This window comes from Bufo gargarizans, chromosome 2 (genome assembly GCF_014858855.1).
Source record: "Bufo gargarizans isolate SCDJY-AF-19 chromosome 2, ASM1485885v1, whole genome shotgun sequence".
Classification (NCBI taxonomy): Eukaryota; Metazoa; Chordata; class Amphibia; order Anura; family Bufonidae; genus Bufo; species Bufo gargarizans.
In genome coordinates, this window is record NC_058081.1 from 426,733,476 (window position 1) to 426,757,787 (window position 24,312).

A 24,312-nucleotide genomic window follows, 5' to 3' on the forward strand; every position below is an offset into this window, starting at 1 on the left:
GCCAATTTCATTATCTGGTCATATTTACATGATTATATAATTTATGTTCGCATTGCTCATGAGTCATGATACAAAAATGACAATAATAAGTAAAATAAGTGAATAATAAATATATTAAAGCAGTAAATAATCAATATCATTCCTGATACATATGATAAAGTGAATGGAATACATGATTGAAAATGAATTTCTGATGATAAGGGTCATCCTCAATTCATAAAACCATAATAGTAAAAATGGTGAGTGACTATATCCTGAATAATATCAAGTGTAAAAACTATCTAATGTGAGTATACTAATAATATGAGAGAAATGACGTATTCTAAAATCTGACACAAAGGAAAAGAGTGGATCCATCCAATCATATGTTTGGCTTCATCTCAAAGGATGGACATTCATGGGAAGAAATCAAATTCATGGTAAGTAGGCAGACTAGAAATAGAGAAGAATCAATTAGCAAAGTTATGTACAAGTAAACCACAACATAAAACAAGAAAGGGCCTAAAAATAAATGTAACCCCATATACCCCTAAAATAATGCCACTGTTTAAAGAAAGGAGCTGAAGCCGGAACTTTCATTCAATCATTTGGGGGTCAGGGTCTTGAGCCTAAATATCCATTTAGTCTCAATCTGGGCCAAGATTTTACTGTAATTGTCCCCTCTGATCCCCAAGTGTATACAGTCAATCCATTAGGATTACTTTGATGATAGATCTTAAAATATTTAGGAAGGGTCTTCAAATCATTGAAGTCCTCTATGTCTTTCGCCTTTTCTATATCCCTAACATGCTCCCATATCCTTTTATGGAATTCTGTGAATTGGGTGGATCTATCCATATTACCACATGCCTTGCATGAGCCACATGAATAGGACCCTTTAACAGCAGTTTGACTCTCTGTTTTGACCCCTGGTACATAATGGCTACAGACTAGAAGATCCTTCAAGTTTCTAGAACGTCTAGCAGTCATTTGTGGTTTCTCAGAGATGCACTTACTCAATTTGGGATCTGTTTTGAGGATGCTCCAATGCTTGTTTAGGATCTCATACAGAATCTTCCATTGATTGTTATAGCTAGTGATAAACCTGATGTCCTGATTTTCAATGGTTGCTGTTTTTTTCCCCTCATTCAGGCATAGCAGTTTTTTCCCTTTTGCGTGTTTTGGCCATCTGTATACCCTTCTTAATCTGTCTATTGCTGTATCCTCTTTCCTTAAATCTATTTTTCAATTCTTCTGATTCTGCAAGGAAGTTCATTTCGTTAGAACATATTCTCTTAAGTCGTATGAACTGACCTTTTGGGATTCCGTCTATTGTTGCCCTCGGGTGTGCGGAGCTGGCATGCAGAAGGGAGTTCACAGCAGTTTTTTTCCTATAAATCTTTGTCTGTAGTTTTCCCTCCTCATCCACTTTAATCCTTAAGTCTAGAAACTCAAGTTCCCGTCCTGCTTTAAAAGAAAGCTTGATGTTATATGTTTTGTTATACAGCATGCTCATAAATCTATTGAGATCTTCCATGGTTCCCTTCCATATAAACAGAATGTCATCAATATATCGAATCCAGTTATGGACTGTCATGCCCTGCTCTGACTATGTGCGGAGGTCGGCCAGAATAGCAGCACGGGTTTAGTGTTTTGTTTTGGAGCCGTGCTGGATCCGCCTCCCATCAGGTGCACTGGGTGGGGTCATTAGTTTAAATAGCACTCCATCCCAGTGCTCTGAGCGGGTTATAGAAATCATTCTGGCCTTGGAAGCAAGCAAGCAAGAAAGGAAGGTTGTCTGTTCCAGCTCAGAAAAGATAAGTGTGGTTTCAGTTTTTGTTGTTTGCTATCTTGGTTGTGTTGGTGTCATCTCTCCCATCCAGGTTCTGTGCAAGCAGGCTGCTCCTATTCCCCTTTTCACCCTCTCAGGGAATCTAGGATGTTTTAGCCCAGGCACGAGAACATATCATTCCTACCATCTAGGTCTGAATGTGGGCTGAGCAGAGCAGGGAGAGAAGTCAGGGATTTGCTAGGAGGTGACCCTTCCCCTGCTTCTCGCCTAGAGCCTGGTTTGCTGGTTTATCTGTATGTCTGATATCCCATCCGGCGTGACATGGACTTTATCAATGTGTTCTAAGAGACCATCATGGAAGATCTCTCTCTCCCAAGAACATATTAATGCATCAGAATTCATTAATTTCTGGCCTTTTGACACCTGAATGGGTAACAGGAAATTATTAACACTTAGAGGGATATTAACATCTTGTGGTACTAATACACTTACTGCATATGGCAGTATCTGGGATGATTTAAGGGCTTCATATTAATTACTAAAATTATCTGGATTTCCTTTTAATCTAGTCCACAATGTGGAATTCACCATATCCACGTGTATAGCAAACCATAATATATCATTGCCTATGTAAATGGGATATCGTGGCTCATTGAGTACCAGGAATAAAAAGTTAGCTGATTTATCCCCAATAGAAATGGATAACATTTTGCAAATACATTAAGACTATCTGAGTCACCATCCAACTCATGGACCCCTCTATCCTGAGGGTTTGGATACCTAATTACCTTAGGATTGGCCAATTGTTTTAGTAGGTTCCTACTAATGTACCTGTTCTCTTGGTGTAAATTCAGTTTAGCTCTTTTAACCTGTAATGGGAAGAACACCTTATCATTTACCTTTTCAATCCCTACTAGGAATTGTTCATTACCACTGAACCCAGTAGAGTCAGTAGTTTCTGGATGGAGGTGAATTATGAGAACATCACCTTCCAAGCAAACATCTCTCTTTCAGGAAATACACATATGGTGTTATCCTCCTGTCCACCTACAGTGGATATTGAGGTGGCTTGTAAGAAAGAGACATCTGGGACTTGACTATTCCTGAAATGGATCTCAATAGAGTCAATAGAGTCCGGCCTTTCCTCTATCACATGGCAATTGTGCCGACTGTGATGGGATTGGGAATGCTCATAGTTAATATAACCTTATTGATAAAATCAACAATAGGAATTAATCTCTTAAGGAAATCGATGCCAATAATTAAACGATCAGAAGGCATATCCACTATCAATATGGGATGGCAGATTACTTTATTTCCCACTTTGAAAAATCCATCCAAGCTTTACCTAAGATCTTTAGGGCGGTGCCTGAAACACTTACCAGGTTAGCAGTAAAATGTTTTAACTTGTACTTCTCAGAAGATAAATCCTGTAATTGATGAAAATACTTTTGGGTTAATAAGGTCGCTTGGCTACCTGTATCCATCAAAGCCATTTTATTTGTGGGAGATTCTCAAACAGTTCCACTTTAATAAAATATTGTTGTTCTATTTCATGTAAGGAAGACAAATATTTTGGATGATAAGTGAAACTGCTTTCCTGCTGTGAAGACCTTCTTACCCGTTATCCCCTTGCTTTTTTTCACAAGCAAGAGTGCCCGTCATCCTCTGCACAGCTGAAGACTGTAGGCTGCAAGATAAAATCACAAGCATGTTGCCCCTCCCCCTTACCATTTGGCATTGGAAGGGTTAATTTATTTGCAGGGATACAGATATTTGTGTTATTTTGTTTGCTTTTGCATAGAGTTAAATAATCAGCGTTTGCTGGATTTTAAACTCTGAGGCTACTGAGGCTACTTTCACACTCACGTTTGGTGCGGATCCGTCTTGTATCTGCACAGACGGATACGCACCGATAATGCAAACGCTTGTATCTGTTCATAACGGATCCGTTTGCATTATTCATTAAAAAAAATATACGGATCCGTCTTGACTTACATTGAAAGTCAATGATGGACAGATCTGTTTTCAATTGCACCATATTGTGTCAGTGAAAAACAGATCCGTCCCCATTGACTTACATTGTAAGTGAGGATGGATCCGTTTGGCACTGCATCGGTGCAAATTGGTGCATTCTGAACGGATCCTTATCTATTCAGAATGCATTGGGGCTGAACTGATCCATTTTGGGGTGCTTGTGAGAGCCCTGAAACGCCAGTGTTAAAGTAGCCATACCTGCCTCTCCCTATTTATAAGTGGGAAAGGCTTTCCACAGGAGTAGCTGCCCCTAAAAATTGATTTTTGGGATTAGCAGCGAGAGCTTCTATCCTTTGCATCAACACTCCAAACTGGCTCTGGATCTGATCCATTCGGTTATGGATATTAGCTGTACTTTTCCCTTAACCTTTTGGAGGTTGATTTTTAGAATTTAGACACTTGAGACTTGCCAGAACATTCTGATTCAGAACAATTTTGAACCCTTTAACGTCGGAATCTCCAGACATAACCTCTCTGGTAACTTCTGAAAGGAGGGAATCGCTTATTTACAAAATGATTCTTTTTCTCTGGGCTTTCATTAACATTTGACACCTTATTATCATCTGTTCTAGGTTTAACTTTATTTGGAGGGGGATGTCTGGAGTTTTTAACAACTTCAGCATAATTCCTTCTGGGAGCCTCAAACTGTCCCTTATCCTTTTTATGTGGGTCTCAGCTATTTCATCTTTCGGTTTCTTAAATCTCCTATCTTGAGACTCCTCGCTATTTTGTAGAGCGGCATACAGAGTGGTACTCTCTGTCAGCAGCCAATCCAGAGTTTTTCTGGGATGGTAATCCTGGGCCAGAATAAATTTTATTTTATTGAGCAAAGTATCATAAAACAGCAGGATGAATTCATGGCTTTCAAAATTTGTATCTTTCTCAGCCATGCTATAGGCATTTTTGAGAACAGACATAAATTTCCTGGGACTCTGATTTTGCCGACATTTCAGGGTAAACATGACTCTCCTTGCAGCAGTAGCTGGCCGATAGGGACCACACTCTGTCTTTATTTCTGACACAACCTCTGACCAGGTATCTATGCTCATATGATGGAGGCAATTAAAGAAATACAATTTTCTGCTTGTCACGTTCTAAATGTAGGGTCCTCATAGCCTCCTCATAGGTTTCTACATGATTAATTACGGAAGGCGATGCTTTCTTAGTAAGTAGGCCCACAGTTTCTTTTAAAAACTTGATACATTTTGTCATGTCAACCATAAGCTGATAGACTTTCTGTGACAAACTTTTGGAGGACTTAGGAGGAGAGATGGGCCTTGACTTAGGAAGAGAACGTTCTTTAATAGAGCTTTGTTCTTCTTCTTCTTCAGAGGGGCTACTGTAATCACTTTCTACCTCTGACCTCCACATGGAAGGTTTAACTTTTGCTCTGCTGGCATGTTTTTCCTGTCTGAATGGCAGAGATGCTGGATCCTGGCTATTTAACTCTCTCTGCAAACTTATTTCAGCATTATACAGCCTTTCACATTCTTTTTCCAGATCCGCTTTTGACTTTTTACATTCTAACGCTTCACTAGAAACTTGATCCAAATCTCTTTTTAGAGCCTGTATCATTTCTCTATTCTGGTTATCTCTGTCACAATATTCCGACATTTTGGCAGACAATTGCTCCATTTGAGCAGAAATTTTGGCAGACTCACTTTCAAATCCATTTATCTCTGTTTGTAATTGTTCAACTTTATCACCTTTTTCATTGTTTTTATGCTTCACTTTATTAAATTTTTCTGCCAACCCACAAATCAGATAAAGAATTTCTGGCCATGATTGGAGCACCAGTAGATCTTTATCATTCTTTGTTTTAGCATCAGCAGTACTATAGAGATAACCAGCAAATCTTAAATCATCAGACCAAATATCATTTACATATTCCTCAATATTACTATTCATTTCAGGTTCCCAAACGTTAATATCCTCTTTTATATTTAATCTGTCATGAATGAAAGACATCACATGAAATTTGACAAATTCTCTAGTACCTAGATCATGCATACCAGCCACAGCTTCTATCTCAGACTGCACCGTTTTGCCAGCAACATTGTTGATCTCAGACATTTAAAATTTTGCACTTATTTTGCAATCACCCCTTTAACGTCTAAAGTAACACAAATATATATTTTGCGCAACTACCTTTGTATCAGCTTAGACAAATCTCAGCAGTGCCTCTATTTATGTCAGAATGTTTATATTGCTCTAAAAAAACTGTTTAATTTATTTATGGAAAAACAAGCTAGAATCTAAAATAGAGGAGATTCCGACTAACCTGTATTTCTACAAATAAAAAAAGAGCTAATGAGAGCTCATTATCTGTGCTAAGTTGATGACAGTTGTGTACAAAATATATATTAATAACATTTCAGTGCAATAAAAAAAATATATATCCTATAGGTTATCTTGTATTCTTGATTGCATATTAATGATCACTATTTTTTTTATTGTCACCAATTTTGATATTGTCTTATATGACAATATCAAGATTGGTAACAATAAAAAAAATATCAATCATTAGTAACCTATAGGATATAGATATAGTAATTCATAATTAAACTGGTATTTTAGTAATAACAGACGAAAACTCAAGATTGACACTTGATTTCTCACAGCTAACATATTTTCCTGATTAACAGTAATGTTAGGTTTTCACCATGTTATATAATATATATCAATTCAATTAGGCCATCTGACTAGAACTACAATCATATCTATAGAGATTACACAATTGTAAATATATCAATTGTACAGATTAATCTCCCTAGATTGAAAAGACACAATTTATGCTGCAGGTACAATTATCTCAAATCAATCTAGATCCTACAAAGAACAATATGGTCTATTTAAATAAATATATGTGTATATGGCAATCAGTTGCCTAATATACAGACAAAAGAATCAAATGTAAAGAAAGATTAAATCCTATTTTCCTTCTGATCCTTCCTCTCTCTTGGGTGTCTTTGTGGCTTTCCTAGATTGACCTTATGGATCAATCTGATGTTTTTTTTTCCTTGCTGGCTCCTGCTAACTTTTATCCCCCTCCTGGAAGGTGGGCTTGGTTTAGCCTTCCACGTGACTATGACATCATTTTGTATTTTATCATCCCCTTTTTCTTACCTCAACTCTACCACAAGGGGGCACTAGGGTTCTATGTAAGAGTTGGTGTAATTACAAATCAACTCTTCTATTTTCTTTTAATTTTGTAAAAGATAACCTCTGACCTAAATCTAGGGCCATGTTATAAATATAGATAAGAATGACATTTAGGCTTACTACTGTCAGACATCCAGTCTACTTAAAAAATATACGAGTTTTGAAGAAACTCTTCCCAAATACTTAAATTTCTCATCTACACATTCCTGAGCCAGGAGGTAATTTAATTAACTCCCAATGTTTTCACACACTCAGGGACTATATTGTAAAACTTAACTAATTCTCTACACTCAAAGAATATATTTTGATTATAAGATTATACTTGATTTAAACCTAATCATCTAAGATAAAGCATATAATATCACAATACAATTAATTGGTAACAATTATAATCCTTATAATAAATATAAAAGTTATCCCCTTCTATTTATTGGGAATGGAAAAAAAAAACTTAGCACATTCAGTCCATTGTTTTCAATAGGCTTGCATTTTATGATGTGTCTTTCCTTCCCCCTTGATTTACGACCTAGGAATTTTTATGTAAAGATTCTTGAGTTTCTCTGTAAGACTTTGTCCAAAAGAATAAACTCACTTTGACCTTTTAGAAACCAGACAAGATGGTGACCATAACGCTCCATACATGAATCTGCAATATAATCTGTATAGGCCTTCACAATATGGATTCCTTTTCGTCCAATATTTCTGATGCTTTAGCTTCTGCAGAACCTCCTAATACAAACCTCAGCTTCTATATAACCTCATAATACACACCTCAGTTGCTATAGAACCTCATAATACACACCTCAGCCACTGCAGAACCTCATAATACACACCTCAGCCACTTCAGAACCCTATAATACACACCTTAGCTGCTGCAGATCCTCCTTACACACTCCTCAGCCACTGCAGAACCTTTTAACACACACCTCAGTTGCTGCAGAACCTCATAACATGCATCACAGCTGCTATAGAATTTCATAACACACACCTCAACTGTGGCAGAACATCTTAATCTGATGCTAGAGAACATATACAGCTTTGATCACATCTGTGTTAGGGACCTCATTCGCAGATCAGGTCATAAATCCTGGGTACAATTTTATAGCATGGCAGATGGAAACCTGTCAGATCTCATCATAGTCAGCAGGATCCGTCAGGTTCGACGAAGTCCACGAAGTGCCAGATTCGGAACTACAGAGATGATAGTTGTGCTCCTATGATAGGGCAGAACAGTGAACGTCATCAGCACAGGTGTAAAAAAAAGCCTAATATACACCTCAGAAGCTGCAGGACATCATAATAGTGGCAAGGGAACTATAAGTATCATCACCAGATTATTATTATTATTATTATTATTACTATTGAAAATTAGAGGGCAACACAATGAGAAGTAAAATGGAGAGAACTATAAATCCCAGCATGTCCAGACTGTTATTATTGGATACAAGTGGATATTACACAGAGAGTATAAGGCCGGGTTCACATTACTGTTTAGTTTTCAGTACTTCTGATCCGTCAGAAGAACAGAAAAAAAACAAAAAAAAAACATATCCTGCATCAGTTCTGCATATTTGGCATCCATTTCAGCCATTTCCATCTGAGACGCATTATTAGACGGAAAAAAGTTCTGCATGCAAAACGGAGAACTAAACGTTGATGTGAAACCAGCCTAAGAAGAGAGAACTACAACAACTCCCAGCAAGTCCAGATTATTATAGTGCATCATCCAGTTTTACTAGGTGAAAGCTTTAAATGGAAATAACTATAACCCCAGTATGGCCAGACATATTATAGGGCATCAGTATACATTACAGAGAAGGGGAATAAAAGGAGAGAACTAAAACTGCCAGCATTACCAGACTGTACTAGGGCATAAATTGAAATTACATGGAAAGGGAGATAATAGGACAGAACTATAACTCCCAGCATTACTGGACTGTGCTAGGGCATAAGTTGGAATTACATGGAGTGGGATATAATAGGACAGAACTACAACGCCCAGATTCTCTAGGATGTTATATAGGTTTTTCCGGGACACCTCCCCTTCAAGCACCACACAGAAGATCCTCCCCCTCACAGCGACATCCCACAGGTCTTTCACCAGTCATATGCACTGGTCACATGATGATGACATCACCAAAGGTCCTTCTCCACCTCCTTTATCTCCTCTCACAGGTAGCTCTATATATGCAATTAGTGGGTGTGGCCTATTCTCCACTTTGGGCCCCCTTCCCCCAGAGGCCCCATAGCAGCTGCGTTTATTGGACATACGCTACTGACGTGCATCATATATAATAATATGAACTAGGTGTCTGATACACCTAAGTTTAACCCCTTCCCGACACATGATGTAATAGTACGTCATGGCGGCAAGTGACTTGCTGCCGTTTGACGTACTATTACGTCATGGTGATCTGACTGGCACTGGCTCACTGCAGGGGCACAACAGTCCCTGAAAGCCAGGCCCCATGGCATAGAAGGGGTTTGCGTTCAGTAAGGCATCTCATCAGGTCCGTGCTCTGTGGTGACGTGGACCCGATGGGTAAAAAGGCAGCCCGATGCTTTGCAGAGGCTGCCCAATGCCTTGCACAGCATCGGGACCTGCCTTCTACAGAAGCTGAGGAGATCCAGCCCCAGACTTTGTCTAATAGGCAACCTGTTAGTGTATTACTCATTGTTATACACTAACAGGCAATGCATTACAATACACACATATTAAGTATTGCCGCTTGCATAATGACCGGCTCTATAAATATATCACATGATCCACCCCATCTGATAAATGCTGTAAAAAATTTTTAACTGTGTAAAAAAAAAAAAGCCATTTTAGTCACCTTTCATCACAACATTAAGCGATCAAAAAGGCGTATGCCCCTCAAAGCGGTACCAACAAAATCGTCAACTCATTCTCAAAAAATTAGACCCCTACATAAGACAATCACCCGAAAAATAAAAATAAACTAGTATATGGAGACACTAAAACATCATTTTTTGTTTCATAAATGCTATTATTGTGTTAAAGTGAAATAAATAAAAATAAGTTGACATATAAGGTATCACCACGTCCGTAACGACCAGCTCTATAAAAAAATCACATGACCTAACCCCTCACATGAACACCGTAAAAAAATTAAAAATAAAAACAGTACAAAAAAAAGCAATTTTTTTTGTCACCCTACATCACAAAAATTGCAACACCAAGCAATCAAAAAGCTGTATGCCCCACAAAATAGTACAAATCAAACCGTAATATATATATATTTTTAATGCTATTATTGTGTTAAAGTGAAAGAAAGAAATTTAAAAAAGTAGATGTATTAGGTATCGCCGCGTCCGTAACAACCAGCTCTATAAAAATATCACATGAGCTAATCCCTCAGATGAACACCGTAAAAAAAATTTAATAAAATAAATAGAAAAATAGAATAAAAACTGTGCCAAAAAAGCAATTTTTTTATCACCTAACATCTCAAAAAGTGCAACGCCAAGCGATCAAAAAGGTTTACGCCCTCCAAAATAGTACCAATAAAACCATCACCTCATCCCGCAAAATATGAGACCCTACCTAAGACAGTCGGACAAAAAATAAAAAAGCTATGGCTCTCAGACAATGGAGACACTATAACAATTTATTTGTTTCAAAAATGCTATTATTATGTAAAACCTAAATAAATAAATAAAAGTATACCTGTTAGGTATTTCCATGTCTGTAACGACCTGCTGTATAAAAATATCATATGACCTAACCCCTGAGGCAAATGCTGTAAAAGTAAATAAATATAAACTGTGCCAAAACAATTTTTTGGGTCACATTGCCCCATAAAGTGCAATAATGAATGATCGAAATAAAAACGTCAACTCATCCTGCAAAAACCAAGCCCCTGCACAAGACGATCATGTCAGATTGAAGGAGACATACATAGCTATGGGTAAACACATGTTTGACACTGATAATAAATAGCAACAGCATGTTTAAAACACACAGTTACTTCACATGTTATTCTTTTTCATATTCATAAGTTTCCAAATATTGTTCCTTATCGGGGGCAGATGGTGCTTAAACACACACAGTGTTATGGGATTTAAAAAAACACAGATTGTTGGGGGAACCAAGCATCCAAAAATTATACCTTGAAGGGGTCAGAATATCTGCCCATAGGGCATGCACACTTGTCATTAAAAAAAGTTGCTTGTTGGGACCAAGTCTCCAAAAATTATTCCTTAACAGGGGCAGAATACATGCCAAGTGTCGTCAGAAAGAAAAGTGGCTCGTTCTGAACAAGCCTAGAAGCTTGCAGCAGTACAGTGTGGATGTGGAAAAGGTAGGGTAAAAAAGGCACATGGCCTCAATAGTAGCAGCAGCAGAAGCAGCATAGCATGGAACATACCATACAAGACAGTAGATGGGCCATCTATGCGTATTAGTAATAGTAGTAATAGTGGTGGTAGTAGTAGAGGCGGATGTATGGCTTTTATAGTTTTGGCAGTAGGAGATTAGCAGTAAGGAGTAGTAGCTGCGGCAGTGACGACAGAAGAAGCCATATGGTACTTGTTGGCAGACAGCAGCAGTGAAATGGTGTCAGCAGTGGCATGATGGAATCAGCAGCTGTATGGACCATGATGGTAGGCAGGCAACATGATGGTAGGCAGGCAGACAGCTACAGTGGCAAGATGGGGCACCATGAGCAAGGCCAGATCTATTCAAAGGCCTCAGCCGACGAAGTATAAAAATCCTCCTGAATGCAGGCTTGGTTAATTTTGACAAAAGTGATGTTTTGGACACTGACTGAGGACAAATTGGTCCATTTGGGGAGAAAGAAGACAAAGAACATTACTGGACCTGTTCAGGCCACTGTTCTAGTCTGCCTGTTGCATGGGGTCAGAGAACATGATGTGCTGGAGACAGGCCAGAGTCTAGGTAGGGCTGAATCTGGGTGTTGAGGCGGGAAGTATCTGCTTGCCGATTTGCCTTAGCCTGGCGTGGCAAGTGAAAAAACTGTTCCATCATCCTAAAGAGACTAAACTGGAGGAGGGTTGTCTTTTACAGGTTTCTGCTTCCTGATAGCTGTGGCATGCTGCATACACAGTGTTTGCTGGTAATAACATAATTTGGCATCCCTTCCGGCGGAAGGAATACATTCCCCCATTTTGCTTTGATAGCGAGGGTCTAAAAGCATGGCTATCCAGTAATCATCAGACTGCTTCATGTGAATTATAGTCATTGCTTCAGTGCGTAACAAAGAAAGCATACAGGTCGCCATTCTGACCAGCATGCCTGAGGAGTCAGTTCTTTCCAGCTCAGCAATCCCACTAAGATGATTAGGTGTTGTTAACAGTGCCACCATCATCCTCCACCTGTGACACCTTTTCCTCCAGTGGCAGGTCCTCATCCTCCTCTTCTTCCATGGGAGTTTCCGTTGTGGGTCCCCAACAGCTACAGGATCGTCAGCAAGATATGTTATCTGTTCTTCCATTGCATGTCTATTCTATAAGGGGGATGAGATCTTTCATGCTGCAGTTGTCCCTACTGACAAATTTCATGCCCTTTCTGTGGCTTAAGCATCTGTCTCAGATGAGCTGCCACTGCCTGACCTTGGAACAACACATGATCCCTGCTGAGGCCTGGTGCATGACAAAATCATTCACGGCTTTCCACTGCTTGTGCATACGCTCCAACGTTTGCATGGTTGAATTTTAGTGAGTTGGAATGTTGTGGATTAGGCGGTGCAATAGCAGACTGTTCTGTTGCTGCAAGTCTAGAAGAGTGTTCTTTGCAACAAATGAATGGCTGAAATGTGCGGACAGTCTCCTGAACATTGCCAGCATCTTGAGCAGGCCAGAGTATTTTCTAAAAAGCGTTGCACAACTAGGTTACTCATGTGCACCATGCAGGTAGCATGTGTTATTTCCCCCAGATTCAGTGTGGCCACTATGTTGCAGCCATTGTTGTTGACCACCTTACTCAGTTGGAGTTGGCAAGGTGGCAGCCAGTGGGATGTTTGCTGTTTAATATACTTTTAACCTGTGTGGCTACTCTCGCCCAGGCCGATCAGCTCAAAGACTTGACAAATGTGATAGAACAGAGATGTCAATGGAGAAGGAGGTGAAGGAGATGGATAAGTGCTTTGTGTTGGAGCAAGGCTGACACAATCACGGAGGGTTCAAAATGATCAGGCCTTTTTTCAGGGGTGCTGCTTCACTGCTACTGCAAAAACATTCACTCAGTGGACTGAGAAAGACATGTACTGTCCCTCCTTCAGGTGTCCACCATGGCATGCACCTTGCCACACAGTGAAAAACATAAGGAGCCACCTATGTTCTCTGCAATGTGAAGTACAAGGCAGGAATCGCTTTTTGGGAGAAATAATGCCGGCAAGGTATCTTCCAGCAAGGCTGAGGGCATGCCATCAGATCACTAAAGGCAGCAGACTCCACTAAATCGTACGGCAGTGACCGCTAACAACTTAGCCAGGTGGGAATTTAGCTTGTATACCCTCGGATTGCTTTGAGTGTAAAATTTTCCCTGGCCATGAATTTTGATATCAATGGCTGACGATGGTGAGGGGGAGGAGTCTAAGTAGGAAAGTGATGACCATGTGACAGACACAGTACGGCCGGTTGATACGGCCTGGTTGTTGCAAGAGAGACCAGGAGAAAGAGGAAACTCTTGTGTGGTAACTGACTGAAGAAGGAGCCTTAGCCTCCGAAACGCGTATGGTAATGAATCCCATGACATACAGATTTGAAGACCAATAAGCGCTTTAAAGAAGGGATCGGTGAAGTTGTACTTTATGGTAAAGAAAAACTGAACATCCGTCTTTATGCTGAGTCCTCTATTTCCTGGTGAAAGTCAACCCTGCACACTGTGAACAAACGACGCAGAGGGTATATACTTCCAGGCGACCTCTGAGACGGCGCAGCCAATTTACAATCACCGAGGATCCCGCAAGTCTACACTTCATCTATCTATTTTTTGCCGCAGCCTATAAAAGACTTTCACTGTACGTGGGACGCCACGAGTGATATGGAAACCGGCACCATCTAAAATAGTGAGTAAAACCACTCCGGTAGAAGTCTTGAATTTGGGCAGCGTTTTATCTGCGGCATTACCACGATTCAGTGTTAAATCACACAGATATAAGTGACTTTTTATATAAATATCGAAACCAACCATTGGATTGAATTGTATTCTTCAAGACATTTATTGAAGCTATTATTACATAAGAAAGATTGCAGCCGTAGCCAAACTTATTAACCTTTATTAACTTGTATTGATGACTATATTTTAGTATTTATATTTTAGTAATTTTATTGTATTTGATTGTACTTTATATGTTCTAAACAGTGTATGTTATAATAAATATCCGTGTGACATCAAATGGTGGTGTGCCCTACTATCCTTACCTCTTTTTGAAATTTTCTAAAGGATTGGGTGAATCCTTTTGTAGGTGCACCCTTTCACTGCCTGAGCAGCAGGTGAGCCCTCTCTAAGTATTTGAATTAACCCTATATTTTATTTTTATTTTCCAAAAAATACCAAATTTACTCAAAATGTAGATGAAATTTCAGAATTTAACTTTTTGGGCAGATTTTCCATTTTAATCAATTTTTTTCCAGTAACAAAGCAAGTGTTAACAGCCAAACAAAACTCTATATTTATTGCCCTGATTCTGTAGTTTTCATAAACACCCCATATGTCATTGTAAACTGCTGTACTGGCACACAGCAGGGCGCAGAAGGAAAAGAAAGCCATATGGTTTTTGGAGGGCAGATTTCACTGGGATAATTTTAAGTTCCCATGTCACATTTGAAGACTCCCTGATGCAGCCCTAGAGTAGAAACTTCAAAAAAATGACCCCAATTTTGAAACCACAGGACAAGGTCGCAGTTTTGTTGGTACTATTTTAGGGTACATATGATTTTTGGTTGCTCTATATTACACTTTTTGTGAGGCGGGGTAAGAAAAAATTGATGTTTTGGCACTGTTTTTATTTTTTGTTATTTACAATGTGGTATTTTTATAGAGCAGGTTGTTACGGATGCTACAATACCAAATATGAACCATTCATTTCAATGGATCCTCAAAAAAAAAAAAAAAAACTGAAGGCACTCCGTATGACTTCCGTTTCTGTATTTCCGTTTTTCTGCTTTTCCGTTCTGTTCAAATATAGAACATGTCCTATTATTGTCCGCATAATGGACAAGGATAGTACTGTTCTATCAGGAGCCAGCTGTTCCGTTCCACAAAAAACGGAATGCACACGGATGTCATCCGTATTTTTTTTGTATCCTTTTTTTGCGGACCGCAAAATACAGAAAAATCCCTACAGTCGTGTGCAAGAGGCCTAAAGCATTTTTGAAAAAAAAATGATTTTTTTAGTGTCTCCATATCCTGAAAGCTATAGTTTATTTTTATTTTTTGGGCGACTGTCTTATGTAGGGGCTTATTTTTTTCGGTATGAGATTATGGTTTAATTGTTACTATTTTAGGGTGCGTATAACTTTTTGATGGCTTGGTATTACAATTTTTGTGATGTAAATTGACAAAAAAAATTGTAAGGGGGTTAGGTCATGGGATATTTTTATAGAGCAGGTCATTACGGATGTGGCAATACCTTATATGTATACTTTTTAATTTATTTAATAATATCATTTTTGAAATTGGGCGATTATCTTAGGTATGGTATCATTTTTGTGGGATAAGATGGAGGTTTGATTGGCATTATTTTGGGGTGCATATGACTTTTTTTATTGCATGCTATTACACTTTTTTTTTATGTAAGGAGATCATTTTATCTTTTTTTACGGTGTTCACCTGAGGGGTTAGGTCAAGTGGTATTTTTATAGAGCAGGTTGTTACGGACTTGGCAAAACCTAATATGTCTACTTTTTTTTTTTTTACGTTTAACACAATAAAATAATTTTTGAAACAAAAAAAAAACATGTTTTAGTATCTCCATAGTCTGAGAGCCATAGTTTTTTTTATTTTTGGCGACATTTTCTTAGTTAGGGCCTTTTTTTTGCGGGATGAGGTGATGGTTAGATTGGTATTACTTTGGGGGGCATACGTCTTTTTGATCGCTTGCAGTTGCACTTTTAGTGATGTAAAAAATTTGTAAGCACAGTTTTTATTTTATTTTGTTGACAGTTTTCACCTGAGTGGTTAGGTCATGTGATATTTTTATAGAGCCAGTCGATATAGCTATATTTATTCTTTCAGAGCTTGCACAGGGCAATGCTGCTGTATTCAAGCAGCATGGAGAAAAACTACCAGATGGAAAACACTTGCGCAGAGCTAGAGGCAGCCAAGCTTGGCTTATCTCTGGCATGTTTTGGGCCTAATGCACCCACAGTGTCTTTATTGCTGCCACTGCCACAACTAGGATGACCACTCAGGCGATCCTCAAAAGACGGACTTTAAAACCCCGCCCCCCTGCTCTGTTAAGCAACGGGGATTTAAAAAATTAAGGTAAAATCAACCGCAGGTCAGCTGCAGGTGTGGGAGGGAGGGTGACTTTATCCCTAAAGCTCACGTTCAGACAGCTCAGTGCTGTTGTCTGAGCGTGAGCTGTTCAAATAGATATCCCTGCGTCCATCCAGGCCCTGCGCTAGACGGAGGATAGGGAGTCTGAAAACTAGACTGTCCGGTCTAAAACCAGACCTCTGGCCACCCTAGCCACTACCCTCTTCCTCTGATACAATATTTCACAAGTCTTCAACAGGGAGACTCTCTTGACTATCTGCAGTACGGCGTGGTGGAGTTTTGTTGCCACTGGAGGAAAGGGCAGAAAAGAGAGAGGATGGCACTGAAAGGCTTCTCTGGGGCTGCAAGGAGAAGGGGCAGGAGGAATGCTTTGATCCCTGGCTCCAAGGCATGGTGTCAGACTCAGAAGTCACCTCAGTGTCAACTTGCTGTAACTGAGAAAAGATCCCCAATGTCATCCTCTTTCTCCTCAAAGATAATGTTGCACCTTTCCGAAGCCAGGGAGAACTGCGGCCTACTACTACTACCATTGGTCGGATAGCTGGTGCTGTTACTACACATATTCTGGCTTATGGTAGAAGAAGATCTGGTCCTAGGTCTTTCATTTGTAATTTTTTTGCATTCCTTACTTTTTTGGCCTAATGTACGCATTTACAGAAAGTATGGAACGGTTTGCAAGTCTGTTTTCTGTAACTTAAAGACAAAAAAGCACAATAAAATGTCCTTTCTACAAACACACTGAAGACACTGCTACTGAAAATTGACTTTGGAAATAATGCAGTATTGGTGACAGATTTGGGCCTAATGTCTTATGTGAGTTCAAATATGCAGATTCATAAAAAAGCTCTCTCTCCTGTGTAAAACACAAGTTGCCAACCCTCTATAAGATTATGCCCCTGCAACACACACAAACACTTGAACTGTCTGGAGATGCCCTGAAACAGATTTTGGACTAGAATTTCATGTGTTTTAACTCAAAGATTTCAAACGCTACCCTCAATATTGTAAAAGCCATGAGGCACACTTGTATTGCTTTTTTCGCAAAAAAAAACAAAACAAAACCTTGATCTGTCTGGAGATGCCCTAACACAGATTAATAACTAGTATTTTAGGTGTTTTAACTCAGAGTTACCTCCTGGATTCGGGGGAGTGGCTATAGGGGAAGCGGCTGCTTTGGGACCCTGACCCAGAAGGGGTCCATCCAGGAGAAGGAGGACTAAAAGATTTTGTCAGGGCTCCCTCAACAGTATTACACAATTAAATTATATACAGTGACAGTGTAGAAAACGAATGGAACAGCTGCCAGGCCTGGTCTTAGAGAGTAATCTTTACTAGCCTCAGGAATGGGGGTGGCATGAAAGGAAGGGGTTGTGAAAAAATTACTGAGAGAGGGGGTCCCCATTAAAAAAAATTCTAGCTACACCACTGCCTGGACTGTAAAATTTTAAAGCACACTTGCGTTGCTATTATTTGTTTTAAACAAATTGGGGACTAGTATTTCATGTGTTGTCACGAAGAGATTAAAATGTTACCCACTGGATTGTAGAATTGTAAACACATTTTGTACACTTGTATTGCCATTTTCTGCAAAAAACAAACAAAAACAAATTTGAACTGTCTGGAGATGCTCTGCCACAATCACTGCAGCTCCCAGCATGTCCAGACTGTTATTAAGGGACACAAATTGAAATGACTGAGAGAGGGTACAAGAGGAGAGAACTACAACCCCCAGCATTACTGTCATTAATGCAGGGCTGATATTGTAGGGCATCGCTGAACACTACATGGACAGGGATACATTAGGGCAGATCTACAACTCCCAGTATTTCTAGGATATTTTAGGATATCCCAAGACCACTAACCTCTCCATCATGCATGGCACAGAAGCTGCTCTTCCTCACATGCTGACGTCCCACAGGTAGTTCACCACTTTTTCTCTCCACTGCTGAGCTCCATCTTCTTGCTCTGTTCACATAATAATGACATCATCACAGATCATTCACTCTTCCTCTGTGCTGCTGAGCTCTATCTTCCTGCCCTCATCATCATGGGTCCTTCTTTAAATGGTTTATTCTCCTCTTCACATCTAGCTACGTGTAAGTAGGGGACATGCCTTTTCTATACGGTGGGGACCCCGCCCTCACAGGGCCCATAGCTGCTTTGTGGTCTGTCTCCATTAGAGGTACGCCACTGTCTTTAACCTGTAGGCAGTCTGCAGCATACATGTATGGCACTGTGGGCAGTGTCTAAAAGGCCAGTGGCATATACTGTATGTTCTGCATGTTGATTGGGTGGGTGCAGGAGCTACGCTTACATGATCAGTGGCAAGAGTCCGGCTGTTACTGTGTTGCTGATATAGCCACAGGCATTGGTGAAAACTCAGAAGCAGGCAGATTAACCCTTTAAATATATGTGTTCAATGCTGTACAATGCCATCTAAAGGGTCTGCACGGTATCCCTGGTCCCTGTTTTACCCCATCAGGACCCCGTGCTGCAGTGGCGGGGTCCCTAGGGTCCCTAGGTTTACCATGGCACGTGGTGTGCTATAAGTGGAAATTGCCAAAAAGTGACCCCATATTACTCAAAACAGATTTTACAAACTTTATTAATCCTTTAGGTGTTCCACAAGAATTAAAGGAAAATCTGAAAATTTCACTTTTTTTGCAGATTTTACATTTCGATGGATTTTTCATGTAACACAGCAAGGGTTAATAGCCAAACAAACCTCAATATTTTTTATTATCCTGATTCTGCAGTTTATGGAAATACCCCATATGTATCTTAGTTTTCCTCCCACCCCCTAATAGGTAGATAGAGATTTATGTTATATGAATATCAGTTAAACTTTTAGCTTGTGTTAAAATTTTATTACTGCTTTAATTGCTTCTCTGCCTTTAAATTACAAAACACTTGCAATTTTGCTAGGACAATTTAATAATCTGTGTGTACCAAAATGTGGGTAGCAGTAGTAGCAGCATCAGCAATTCAGCCAGTAGTAGTGGCAGCAGCCTAAAGTCCTAAAAGAATAAAATGATGCCAACATAAAGTAGACATATGGTTAATGTTAATAACTATTTTATGAAGTATTATTATCTGTCTTAAAAGCAGAGAAATTCTAATTAGATTTTTTTTTCCAAATTGCAGTCCTTTAGACCAAGTGAACTCTCAAATTCACAAGCAACCCAAGTCTAATGGGTCAGTTTAGATCTGTTTCTATATCTTCTTAATTTCAGGCTATAAGCACAAACCTAACGATGTACTTCATTTGTAACTTCTAATGTGCTAATCCTTATTTTAGTAAGAAAAAAAAAATATATGTAATGTAAAACAGTTGAAGTGGACATTCAATGTTTTGCTGACTGTATTTTCTATAAACCATTTACTTCACAGAAGGATGACAATCCATCATTTGAAACTACAGAAATGAAATCAGAATTTGATATGCTATACAAAATTGAAGATGTTCCTCCTTGGTATCTTTGCATTTTCCTCGGATTGCAGGTACAGTATTATTTATTTTACAGGTAATGTGTAGTAATTCCTGGTGCTGTATACAGTAGAGGTACCTTCAATAAACAACAGAAGCTTATTTTGCTTGGGGGTTAATGACTGCTTGAAATTTCAAACCTCCATGGGATATTAATTTTAATTTACATTGATCATGTTTATTGTTCTCAACGCATTCCACTATGTAATGAATAAAGATTTGCAAATGGAATATTTCATTAATTGAGATCTAGGATGTGGTATTTTAGTGTTTAGTAAGTATTCCTATACAGCAGAAGTCTCTTTTTTTTTTTTTTTTTTTTTTAAGTAACTGGCCACGCAGCTCTATAGTGTAGTGGTTAACATTTTAACATTCTGGACTATAATGTAGAAGGTTGTGAGTGAATCCCGACAGAAACTTTTCAGAAATAGAGGCTAAATTAAATTGATATATTTTAGATTTTTCTTGTAAAAATTGTGTAATTACTATAATATATATATATATATATATATATATATATATATATACACAGTACAGACCAAAAGTTTGGACACACCTTCTCATTCAAAGAGTTGTCTTTATTTTCATGACTATGAAAATTGTAGATTCACACTGAAGGCATCAAGACTATGAATTAACACATGTGGAATTATACACATAACAAAAAAGTGTGAAAATATGTGATATTCTAGGTTCTTCAAAGTAGCCACCTTTTGCTTTGATTACTGCTTTGCACACTCTTGGCATTCTCTTGATGAGCTTCAAGAGGTAGTCACCTGAAATGGTTTTCACGTCACAGGTGTGCCCTGTCAGGTTTAATAAGTGGGATTTCTTGCCTTATAATTGGGGTTGGGACCATCAGTTGCGTTGTGGAGAAGTCAGGTGGATACACATTGGGAAAACTTTGAAAGTGTCCCCAAGTGCAGTCACAAAAACCATCAAGCGCTACAAAGAAACTGGTTCACATGCGGACCGCCCCAGGAAAGGAAGACCAAGAGTCACCTCTGCTGCGAAGGATAAGGTCATCCGAGTCACCAGCCTCAGAAATCGCAGGTTAACAGCAGCTCAGATTAGAGACCAGGTCAATGCCACACAGAGTTCTAGCAGCAGACACATCTCTAGAACAACAGTTAAGAGGAGACTGTGTGAATCAGGCCTTCATGGTAGAATATCTGCTAGGAAACCACTGCTAAGGACAGGCAACAAGCAGAAGAGACTTGTTTGGGCTAAAGAACACAGGAATGGACATTAGACCAGCGGAAATCTGTGCTTTGGTCTGATGAGTCCAAATTTGAGATCTTTGGTTCCAAACACCGTGTCCTTTTGCGACGCAGAAAAGGTGAACGGATGGACTCTACATGCCTGGTTCCCACCGTGAAGCATGGAGGAGGAGGTGTGATGGTGTGGGGGTGCTTTGCTGGTGACACTGTTGGGGGATTTATTCAAAATTGAAGGCATACTGAACCAGCATAGCTACCACAGGATCTTGCAGCGGCATGCTATTCCATTATTCCATCCAGTTTGCGTTTAGATGGACCATCATTTTTTTTTCAACTGGACAATTACCCCAAACACACCTCCAGGCTGTGTAAGGGATATTTAACCATGAAGGAGAGTGATTGGGTGCTGCGCCAGATGACCTGGCCTCCACAGTCACCGGACCTGAACCCAATCGAGATGGTTTGGGGTGAGCTGGACCTCAAAGTGAAGGCAAAAGTGCCAACAAGTGCTAAGCATCTCTGTGAACTCCTTCAAGACTGTTGGAAGACCATTTCAGGTGACTACCTCTTGAAGCTCATCAAGAGAATGCCAAAAGTGTGCAAAGCAGTAATCAAAGCAAAAGGTGGCTACTTTGAAGAACCTAGAATATGACATATTTTCAGTTGTTTCACACTTTTTTGTTATGTATATAATTCCACATGTGTTAATTCATAGTTTTGATGCCTTCAGTGTGAATCTACAATTTTCATAGTCATGAAAATAAAGAAATCTCTTTGAATGAGAAGGTGTGTCCAAACTTTTGGTCTGTACTGTATATATATATTTGTGGTCATGGCTACGGCCAAGAGATATCTGAAGAACCCTAAGGAGAGAAACAACGGGAACAACCTAACCCAGCTAAGTTTGTCTTAGCTGACCTGACTAAATGGCTTGTTGTGTGCCCTAAGCCATGATCGTGGGTAGGCCTGTAAGTGGGCATACCCTGTGGAAATGAGAAGATAAGGGAGGGAGGGTGGGGCACCTGAGAACAAACGCCTGTGAGTGAGGCTGTCGCTCGTATCTGAAGAGCCTCCGCCCCTCCCACAAATGCAGGCTGACTAATCAGCCTTACCAACTTGTGGTCATGGCTACGGCCAAGAGATATCCAAAGAACCCTAAGGAGAGAAACAACGGGAACAACCTAACCCAGCTAGGTGTGTCTTAGCTGACCTGACTAAATGGCTTGTTGTGTGCCCTAAGCCATGATCGTGGGTAGGCCTGTAAGTGGGCAAAAACCAAGCCAAGTAGGGTAGAAAAGTAACTCTAATGGCTTGTGCAAACCAATCCCCATACCAACTTCAAGGTGTCAGGGATCTAGAGCGAAAAATTTGGGGTGTATGAGGCAAGGCCAGAAGGAGACCTACAACCCATCTTGTGGATGACAAGGCCAGAGACATGATGCTCAATATTGCGGATACTGCCCCAAAGCGGAAAGGAGGACCGGGAATACATTGTGAAATGGATCATGAAAACCAACTGAACCTTGTAAAGTTTTGGTTCTAGTGCGAGTACTGGCAATGCCCCAGCCTCAGGAGATCGTGGGACCGAAACCTAACTGCCTAGACTATGCAGGGATGAGGGCCAAAATAACTATGTAGATAGGAAGAGAATCCTTGAATAGTTCCCCAGACAACAGCTATCTGCTAGCCGTGGTCCGCGCGTTGTTCTTCTGTGTGCCCCTGAGAATTGTTTTAACGCTTGAGACGTGAAGACCGACCTACTATCCGAATCTTCTACCGTGAGGAAGTGCTGAACCTTGTCCAAAACCCGATTTTAATGTGGTTGTAGTCACTCCAGCGAGTCCCTTATGGCAGGAGCCATGCGTGCGAGTCCCTTATGGCGGGAGCCATGCGTGCGAGTCCCTTATGGCATGAGCTATGCGTGCGAGTCCCTTATGGCGGGAGCCATGCGTGTGAGTCCCATATGGAGGAAGCCATGCGTGTGAGTCCCATATGGAGGAAGCCATGCGTGCGAGACTCATATGGAGGAAGCCATTCGTGCGAGACTCATATGGAAGAAGCCATGCGTGCGAGACTCATATGGCATGAAAAACAGTCAAGGGGCCCCCGGAGCCATAAGGCCGGATCAATCATAAGGCCAGAGGGATGACGTTGCGGTGACGATAAGTAATTAAAACGTAAGCCAGACCTGATAGGATATGCAGAGACTTGAATGATTGGATTGGCAAGGTGGCCTAAGGAACATAACTGCCAACAGGCGTTGAAAATATAGACATTATAAATCCAAAGCACGTGCATACATAACACTAACCACCGCGAACCATAAAACTTAAACATGAAATTGAAACAGAGATGGGAGAAAAACAAGAGCCTGAGGCATTGCAAGTTCGCTAAGAGAAGTCTCTTATTGTGACAAACAAATGAACAGCTTGTGCAAACATAGCAGGAAACCTACTCCTATTGGCCCAGTGACCTCCGCTGAGGAGCTGTTTGGTGAACTGGGGCAGGAGACCAATCTAAGTGAATACAAACCAGAAGTAAAAGGAGACCAGTCTGAGTGAATATGAACCAGGATTAAAGAACCAGAGCGGTGGGTGCAGACTGCCCCGGTGAGACTATTGAGTAAAACCATGACATAGCAATGAACAGGAGAATGCAGCTTTGAGTGGAAGCAGAGTACAACATGAGGTAACAAGAAAATGGGTGAATGGAGCTTTGGATGTGAGTGGTACCTAAAAAACATGGAATGGGCGCAGCTCCCAGTATGGGTAGCACATGAAAAGCATAGTATAAGCAGACGTTTGCATGCAATTTGAAAGTGAGCAGAGTATTGACGTGATGCGAAAGCAGACACGTGAACGCAGCTCTAGCAGTGAGTATAGTATAGGACAAGATGTAAAAGCAGACATGCGGACGCAGCTTTGGATGTGAACGGAATATTAACGTGATGTGACAGCAGACATGGAAAGCGGCTTTAGTGAGTGGGGTATACGACCTGGTGTAGCAGTATAAGTGTGAACACAACTCTGGGTATAAGCAGAGCATGAAATTTGGTATAACAGCAGCTCTGGTTGTGAACGGAGCATAACATAGATGTAACAGCGACATGAATGCAGTTCTTGAAATGGGCCTGGAAAGAACCTGTAGTAGT

At 40.1% G+C, this 24,312-nt stretch overlaps 1 protein-coding gene across 2 annotated transcripts in view; it reads left to right on the forward strand.

Moving 5' to 3' along the window:
• Positions 1–24,312, forward strand: part of SLC23A1 (solute carrier family 23 member 1) — a 419,817-nt gene that overhangs the window by 20,004 nt on the left and 375,501 nt on the right. The window contains exons 2-3 of one of the 2 annotated variants that reach the window (XM_044280914.1): positions 19,599–19,649; positions 19,845–19,955. In XM_044280914.1, the coding sequence (XP_044136849.1) occupies positions 19,878–19,955 (78 nt within the window). In that variant the 5' untranslated portion in view covers positions 19,599–19,649; positions 19,845–19,877. The remainder of the gene's footprint in view (positions 1–19,598; positions 19,650–19,844; positions 19,956–24,312) is intronic. The other variant, XM_044280913.1, reaches the window with a different exon arrangement.